General features: G+C 35.6%; 1 protein-coding gene across 1 annotated transcript; it reads left to right on the plus strand.

The window, feature by feature from the left end:
• The first annotated feature begins 2,112 nt into the window (after nt 1-2,112).
• LOC112711488 (NAC domain containing protein 50) lies at nt 2,113-8,526 on the plus strand. Its single transcript, XM_025764156.3, has 4 exons — nt 2,113-2,707; nt 2,953-3,242; nt 3,568-3,786; nt 7,497-8,526. Exons 1-4 carry the CDS (start codon nt 2,335-2,337, stop codon nt 8,154-8,156), a joined length of 1,542 nt encoding a protein of 513 aa, XP_025619941.1. The 5' UTR covers nt 2,113-2,334; the 3' UTR covers nt 8,157-8,526.
• Nucleotides 8,527-9,512: the final 986 nt, after the last annotated feature.

A 9,512-nucleotide genomic window follows, 5' to 3' on the forward strand; every position in this document is an offset into this window, starting at 1 on the left:
AATATTCTCTTTTTAACACAAAAAAATAATATTTTAATAATTAGAAGTTGTTGAACAATAATTTTAGGTTAATTACTAAGTTTGAGTTGTCCAACGATTTTAACTTGTTAAAATGATACAACAAAACCAAAATTAAAAATAAATCGTATCAGATGTGTATGAAATTATAAATTAAGAAGTCGATAAGGATTAAAGGTTAATAAAATATAATAGACATTTTTTTTTCTTGGGAAGAGTTTAATATTCTATCTGATGGAAGAACCTCCTACCAAAAACCCTAAAGGCCCCTCAGAAAGACATGGAAACGAGACCGGGTGATAAGAAAAAATGAAATTTGATTTTTTTTGCGTAAAAATAAAAGTTGAATATATATAAAGCAAATATATAGTTATATTACTCTAAATAATTTTATACAGTTCAGCAAAAGTTAATGATGACAGAACTTAACAGACTGCTTAACTAAACAAGGGAGTACTAAAAGAGTATAATTTTTAATTTTTTATTAAATAATAATCAGCAACTAGTATAATCAAGTAACAGTAAATGTTATATAATAACAAAAAAAAATATTTGATAGAACAAGCTAAGAATGTTGAAAATAAAATAAAAATGATTTTGAGTCACCATTTATTTTTGTTATAAGAAGTTACAGTAAATTAATATATTCATGAGTTTTAAAAATCTCATAATCTCTTCCTACCAAAATAAAAGATAACAATAAAATCATATTAGAATTTACAAAGATGAGAAAACAATAGCAAAAACTGTATGGTTAGCATAAAATGCATAACAATTATTAAAAAAAAAAAACTCAAAAAGAAAGTATGTATAATTAACTTATTGCTATTAAAGATAAAATTAAATAAAAAATACAAAAAAATTAAATTTTAAATTTTAAATTTAAAATCTTAAATTATAAATTTTAAGTATAAATTATTAATATAAATAAATAAATAATTAACATTTATTTAATTAATAACAGATTAACAGTTACCTTTACAATACTATCTACTTAGTAAAAGATATTTGAAGATAAATATATAATTATGTATCCTAACTCCTAAGAATTTCTCATCAACTAGTGATATTTCCTTATTAAAATAATAAAACAAGCAATGAATTTGATTTGCAAAATATATTTGGCTTGACAAAGAATATATACATAGATATAGAGTCCTTGAACAAAAGGATAACAACAATGGGCCATATATGGGAGATGTGCTCCAAAAATGGTCCCAAATTACTACCTCATAAATAGAAAAAAGAAATAAATCACCCAATGATATATTTCCAAATTTGCCACTGTAAATTAGTAAAAGCAAGCAAACCCAGATTTTCTGGTTTCTTTGGAAGTCCCATCTGAATCCCTTATTATCCAATACCATTTAGAAATTATTCATTTACCCTGGCGCTACTCACCAACTAAAAGAATATCTTTTCTAGAAAAATCCAAAGAAATGAAAAGGATTTTTTTTCGAAAAAATTATTATTATTATTATTATTATTATTATTATTATTATTATTATTATTATATAAGTTTCAAAAGCATTTATATCTCAACTAACTTAATTTAATTGAATTATATATTACAAAAAATGAACTTACTTAAAACATTTTTACCAAACTCTATTTTTTAGTCAAAACTACCACACACACAATATATATATATGTTATATTCTTTTGTTTTTTTTATAAAAAAAACTTACTTGAACAAAAAGTTATCGATCAACATAATCAAAGTCCTTGATTCTAAATTTTAATGTTATCATAGTACTCAATATTTAAATTTTAAATTTTTTGATTCTAAATTTTAATGGTGTCATAGTACTTAATATGTAAATTTTAAATTTCTAGCTTGCATTAAAATAATAGTTTAATTTTAATATACTAATAATTTAAAACATATAATCGTCTAATTATTATTTACATGTTTAATATAAAAAATTAATTATTTTTATTTATATAGTAATATATAATTAATATATATTTTTTTAAAAAACATTAATATCAAATAATTTATTAAAATTAAATAATAAGTTTTTAATTTTAATGTTTTTTTCAAAAACAAACAAATGAGTGGGTTCAAATTCCAAAAGAAATAATAAAACAGCCACATAATAATATTTAACTTTTCTTTAAAAAAAAAAAAAATCCCTGGAAGACACGAAGTGTTGTTAAGAATTTCTTGACATTGAAGGTACCCTTTCTCTCTCTCTCTCTCTTTTGTTGCTTGACCCTCAATCAAAGACGCCCCATCTTTTCCGTTTTGCTTAGGCAAACTTCACACAGACACAGACTCTTCGAAGCCCTAATCTCTCTCTTCCCCAAACCACCATGGGTCGTGAAACCCTTCTTCATCCACCACCACCATCCACCACCGCCCCAACAGCCACACACACCCCACCACCACCGCCGCCGCCACTGCCGTCTCTACCTTCATTGACACAAGCAGGACCATCAGGAGGAGTATCAGCATCTGCACCTTCACCATCTGCTTCACCTTCTTCTCCTGCTATTGTTGCTACTACTGCTGTGGCTACTGCAGTTGCTGCTCCTCCTACCTCTCTTGCTCCTGGTTTCAGGTTCCATCCTACTGATGAGGAGCTTGTTATCTATTACCTCAAGCGCAAGGTTTGCGGCAAAAGCTTCCGATTTGATGCAATTTCTGAGGTTGACATCTACAGGAGCGAACCCTGGGACCTTGCAGGTTACTCCCTTTTACCTAAATCTGTCTCTTTTTTTTCTTCATTTGTGCTGTAAAAATCAAAGCTTGTTGAATTTGTTGTTCTTCGCTGAATGTGTGTTTTTTTTGTCATGGGTTTTGATTTTCTTAGTTGAATTTGTAATGGGTTGTGAAAAAAATTTAGACTTGGTGATGTTTTGTTTCTTGGGGCGTGTTGTTGTTGTGCTTGTTAACTCATTTAGATGATGTTTGGTTGAATGTTTGTTTAGATAAGTCGAGGTTGAAGACTAGGGACCAAGAATGGTACTTCTTTAGTGCACTGGACAAGAAGTATGGCAATGGTGGGAGGATGAACAGGGCCACAAGCAAAGGATACTGGAAGGCTACAGGGAACGATCGTCCGGTTAAGCATGAACAAAGGACTGTGGGGTTGAAGAAAACTCTGGTGTTCCATAGTGGAAGAGCCCCAGATGGTAAGAGGACCAATTGGGTCATGCATGAGTACCGACTCGTCGACGAAGAGCTGGAGAGGGCTAGGTCTGGATCCTCTCAGCCTCAGGTGAGATTATTGAGTTTACAACTTGAAGTATGAGGTGAGCCTAATGTGTTTTTTACCACGGCGAACCACGTATGAGGGCTATCCTCATTTTGATGTTGATAAAATAAGGAGCTTTGTTGTTGCTTAAAAAAAGGAGCTTTGTTGTTTTACTTGGTTCCAAAATCCAAATTGTTGTGTAAAACTTGGATGCAGGAGTTTGAAACTTTGTTGTTTAGTAAACGTGGAAAGTTTAGTTTGCTATGTGCTCTACTACAGTATGGCCATTGTTATTATATCTCAACAGCTGGTTAATCATTTTTGTGCATTTCTCTTTCGGATGGAGAAGGATGCATATGTTTTGTGTAGAGTTTTTCACAAAAATAACATAGGACCTCCGAATGGGCAACGTTATGCACCTTTCGTTGAAGAGGAGTGGGATGATGCATCGGCATTGGTTCCTGGGGCAGAACCTGTGGAGGATGTTACCGTCACTGTTGCCCATCCTCTACGCATTGAAAGCAACGGTCGCACTTTATGCAGCGACAGGAGAAACAATGTTGCACAGGTTTGTTCCCTTTGGTGCTCCCTTCATCCAACAATATTGTTAGCTTTTGACAAACCGAGTACATTTCAAAAGTTGATGTATTTGAGCACAAATTGATCTTAGATACATTGACTTTTGAATGTACTTGGTTTGTCAAAAGCGACCTATATTATTGGAAGGAGGGGATACTTTTTGGTTATCATTTAATCATTGTGATTATATTTAGTTAATTGTGTTGATTCACCTGGAAATAATTGTGTTGATGCTTTATGTTTTATGTGTGCAATGACGTATTGAATTCACGTGGTTTGTCAAAAGCGATCTATATTAATGGAAGGAGGGGATACTTTTTGGTTATCATTTAATCATTGTGAATATGGTTAATTGTGTTGATTCACCTGGAAATAATTGTGTTGATGCTTTATGTTCTATGTGTGCAACGACGTATTGAATTCACGTGCTAAAAAAGAATTGGATATATGAAAAGTCGGCGACATTTGTGCGCGTTAATTAATAGTACAATTGGTAACTATGCCGAGTGGTTCGGAACCTTTGCAGCATTTTCTATTTTCTTCCTTGTCTTAATGAACTTCTTATTATAACGAATAATGAAAATAATAATTGCAATATTCCCATATTTTAAAAGGTTTTGTTAAGGAGTGCCCTTAGAGCAATAATTATGGATACAAATGGGTTTCTTATTCAAAAAAATTAAGTTTCAAGTCTTCACTGACATTAAATGCATTAAATCTTGTTTTCTAAATATAAAAGATTCCCCTTTTGTACCCTTAATGCTTGCCCGATCCTTAACGCACTTGTTAGCAAGACCTATTGTAAATGCGCAATGTAAATGCGCAATAAGAGTATTTCCCCCGACTACTTCCGCCCTTCTAGCAGAACCATTGCCCTTTTGCATTTCATTTGATCATCTTAGAAATTGTAGTTTCTTATGACCTTTCTAGAAGATCAGGAATTTGGGAACTGAGTACTATTCCGTTTTGAGTAAAATTGTAGGTGATACTTTTGTTTATCTGGTCAGAATCCATTATGAGCAGCAACTTTTTCCCCCATCTATACTTGTGTACTTAGCTTGTAATTAAAATCTGATTGCTTTTCCTTACTTTAAATAAATTTTATCTTGGAGAGGTTTTTGCAACAAGGAAAGTTGCATTTCCAGAGAGACAATGAGGTAATTAATCTGGGCCTTGTCTTTCTTGCCAATTTACAAGAATCATGTCACTGCTTTTATTGTTATTATTATAAAGAGAAGACTCTATCGTCAGTAAGGAGGATGGAGCTTCTAACTGGTGCTTCAGATAATTTGGTAAACTTCCTTGATTGTTTGGGTCAATTGACAAGGGGCTTGATAGTATCTAATGCTACTGACATGAAGTTGGAATTGCCAATGCTATTTTACTTCAGGAAAGTAGCCTCTGTTGCCCCTATGAGTATGGTGCATTGGGTGGTTATCTCATATTTGTTGATTTCTGGTTTCGCAATAAACATTTTGAAGTTTATTATATGGGCCTCTATAACCCATACTTACCAAAGAAGAGCAGAGAAGAGAAGCAAGAACGAGATGGTCTATAAGGCTACGTGCCCAAGGGAGGACATTGAAGGTCTATGAGGGAAGGAAGAGAGTGAATGATCAAGGTTAGAAATCGGAATGAGCTAGAAAAAGGCCCCATCGAGGAAATGCTTATACTGATGGGAGAATTGTTGAACCGAATTTACACCTGGCAGCAATGGAGGGACTTGAAAATGTGGGGAAATGTGAATATGGAAGCTTGAGAGGGTAGTGTGACATTGGCAATTTAGCATTGGGTTGTCTGGGCCGTGTGGGTTGGCTTGAGCCACTGGACAGATTTAGCCTCCTGCTTCTCTGATCTCCACCCCCCTCTCTCTTTTCTCGTATTAAAACTGCAGCTGCGCATACTCATTATGATTGACAGCTCTATAACTGTAATTGAGGGCTTGCCTCGGACTATCTATCAACCCGGCTTACCATTAGTTCCATATTCTATCATATGACTAGTAGTGGAAAGTGGGTAAATACTTGACAGATCATACTTATACCCTAGAAGATATTGAAGTAACTGAATGATCATTGATTTTATTGCGGAGATTTCACGCTATCCTTGACGGAGAATTTTGACCTAGTCCTTGGTAGGTATTCTTTTTTCCCTAAATGAGGTAGCGTTTGGAAGAGAGAGAGACTGGGAGACAGAGACTGAGAGACAGGCCGTGCCACTGCATTTAGGACCTCTTCACTCTCTCTCTCCCTCTCTGCCGCCGTCGCCCAGCACCCATGGTCCACTCTGATCCAGCACCCGTCGGCGGCTCCTCTTTCTGCGCCGCTGTCTCCTCCTCCTTCCTTCCTCTCCTTTATTCTCTTCTCTTCTCTTCTCCCTCTTCTGATTTTGAGATATGTTTGATATCGTTGTTGTTGGTATTATTGTTCTGATTCTGATATTGTTCTTGGTATTATTGTTGTTGGTGGTGATGGATTGCAAGGAGGGATGATGGCAGAAGTTTGGTGGTAGGGATGAGAGATAGGGTGGAGTTGGGAGATGAGAGGTGGTGATCCTGGCGGCCGCGATAGCCGATAGGGCAGTGGTGGTTGAAGAACTGAACGAGGGTAAACTTGGAATTATTATTTTGGGATAAGGGTATTTTGGGAAGAAATTGTATGTTAAAGTTTCAGTATCTGTCCACAAAATTTCAATTTGCGGTGTCTCTACTTTCTGGAGATACTAAAAGAACTGAAATTTTGGAGACGAAGACCAAAATATTAGTTCGAATCTCTGGCTATCAAACACAATATTGAGTCCTAGTCTCCCAGTCTCAGTTCCAGTACCGTTACCAAACGCTACCTGAGAGAAGTTGTTCATCTTCATAGAATTGAAGCTGTTGGGAGATATTCAGAAAATGGAGATCAATGGATATTCTCCTGTATTAAGGATATGTCAGTTACTTTGTATTACTGTAAGGAAAATTGCAACCTACCTGTTGGGATTATCCTGAATCCAACAGCTTCTTGAACTGACGTATATCGAGAGCAAATTGATGTTCTCTTGATTAGTATAGTGGAGATCATGAAAACAAATTGAGGATGACTTGTGAGCAAGAGGAACCCCATCTACAATTGGTTTTCCAGCACACACTGATAAGTTTGTTGTTTCTTTGAAAGTTCACCTATATTAGGGGGAAATGGTCTTGGGGAATATTACACCCTGCTGATTCCAGAGATACATAAGAAAAGTTTCAAGAGATAGGCTTTGTATGATCTATTAAGGGTGAAAGGATACTCACCCATTCGATGCTTCAAGTTTGTGCTTTATGGGCAATCAAAACTTGGCCGCACTCTCCCTTAGTTCAAAGGCTCAATTTAGTCGTCTTTACTCCTTGTCAACTTCACCCATTGTTCCTGTGTAGTTCTGGTTTCTCTTCCTTTGATAGTTCTTCATTGCAATTGTGGCTCACTTTTCTTCTCTTTCACTACTTGTGTTCTATTTTGTTCTGTTTTAGATTTCATCTTTTGTTTTAGTTTCGTTTCTCCTACTGTAATTGATACCAGATTGGTTGCCTCTAACTTCTGTTAAATTTTGAAAATGATGTAATGATCAATCTGGAGTTAACTTATATTGTATACATCATTAATTGGATTTAATGTCTGTTACTTGTTACAGCACTTCGCATTCTAACATGTCATTGTTGTATTCTAATTTCAGGATACTCAATCTAACAACAAAGTTCCATTTGATGTGAACAAGCTTCCCATTGAAACTCAAAGTCTGCTAGCTGTCTGCAAAAGGGAGAGTATGGCCGAGTTTCCATCACCTGAAAAGGAGGATAACTCGAAGCGTCAGATCGATGAGTATCCTTTGCCACAAACAGAAAACACCAAGCCTATCTCTCAAATATACAAGAGGAGGAGGCATTATTTGAATGTCAACCATTCAAATGTTAACGGAGATTCAGTCCGAACCATCCAAGAACCGCCATGTTCATCAACAATAACCACCGCCGCAACGACACTCCCGACGGTCGCCACCACAGCCTCCACTGCAATAACCAACGTTGCACCTAAAAAACATTTCTTGTCTGCACTGGTGGAGTTTTCTTTGATGGAATCCCTCGAATCAAAGGGAAATGCATCCGTTCAACCACCAGAGTTTGATGATGCTTCCTTGGAGGCATCCGTGCCGCCAAATTGTGTTAAGCTCATCAAACGCATGCAGGGCGAGATTTACAAACTTTCCGAGGAAAGGGAGACTATGAGGTTTGAGATGATGAGCGCACAAGCAATGATTAACATGCTCGAGTCGCGCATTGAAATTTTGAGCAAAGAAAATGAGGAACTGAAGAGCATGATTAATAACAATCCTTAGGGGATTAGCGCAGTGGCCATGTAATCTTGCTTATTGCAACAGAGTGATGGTGCTCTCAGTCTACCTGATCTCTTGTTATCTTTTAAGAGTTAAGAACTGTAGTCTTCTTCATTTGGCTGAACTTTCTGAGTGGTATTTAAACTTTGCCATTTGTGTAGCCTTGTAGCTTATGACTTGTTACCCTTGTTCATCAATGGCTATGTTAGTCCCTCCTTCCTTTAAGGCTTGTCCTTTCTTGTGAATGAATAGCAACTCAATTAGTTAGGCCATTCTGAACAGATTTTTCTCATAGAGGGGTTTGGCAAGTTGGGAATGGATCCTGTGCATAGATTTCACAAGATGAGTTTAAATAAATTTAGATTTTAATTTATTTGTATTTTGCAAAGTTCGTATTATTTAAATGTGTTTAATTATTTCAGTGGCAGCCTTGTAAGTGGGGTTAGAAGTGAGTCAAGTCAACTCATGAATCAGTTTAAGTTTGATTCATCAGTTAAATCTTAAAGTGGTCTCTGAACTTGCAATCGAGACTCAAAGTCGTCCCTAAACTTGCATTGGCTCCAATATTGTCCTTGAATTTAACAAAGGTGACTCACGGTCATCTCTAAAGCATTTTTCGGAGAATATTTCTTAACGGCGTGATGATGTGTACAGAGAGGCGCCATGTTGGATAGGTAACAGCTATCTGACGTGGCTGCTATCGTCATTTAACTCAATTTAGTCCTCGATGTAGTTTATAACTCTAATTCCCAATTTACTCTTTCTTCTTCTCTGCTCTCCTTTTCCTTCTTTGCCATTGTTGAGCATGATTTGAATAGATCATGATGGGTGGAGGCAGTAACTATGTTAGTAGCTCCAGTAATGAATAATCCAAGAGAAGCTGTTTTACATACTTGGGAGTTATCTCTAACGGTTAGTTTTTTTTTCTTTTTTCTTTTTTGTGAAGATGTACCAACTTCTTGGTAATATCAGGTTAGAGTTTGACGATTCTCATACTACATATTCGAATGAGTCTTACTAGAGAAAGATGGATTTGAATACTACAACAACAAAAGTAAAATACTCTGTGGGTGATGTAGAATATAGTAGAGAATATTTTGCTTCTCATCCAGACCACGTAATAGTGTCGAATTTCTGCAAGCAAGTTAGCTTCTTTTTTGTTAATAGTGTCTTTGGATAGCAAATTACCTCACAGTTTGCAAGTTAGTGGCCAAAATCAGGTATTAATGAAAGGAAACTGTCCTGGTGAAAGGCAACGACCAAAAGTGAATTCACGTGCCAATTTAAAGGCAATTCAATTTTCGGCTATTCCTAATGTACAGATTAGTGGTTAAAAGGGAATTGTGCATGTTTGGGAAG

Source organism: Arachis hypogaea, chromosome 9 (genome assembly GCF_003086295.3).
Source record: "Arachis hypogaea cultivar Tifrunner chromosome 9, arahy.Tifrunner.gnm2.J5K5, whole genome shotgun sequence".
Taxonomy (NCBI): Eukaryota; Viridiplantae; Streptophyta; class Magnoliopsida; order Fabales; family Fabaceae; genus Arachis; species Arachis hypogaea.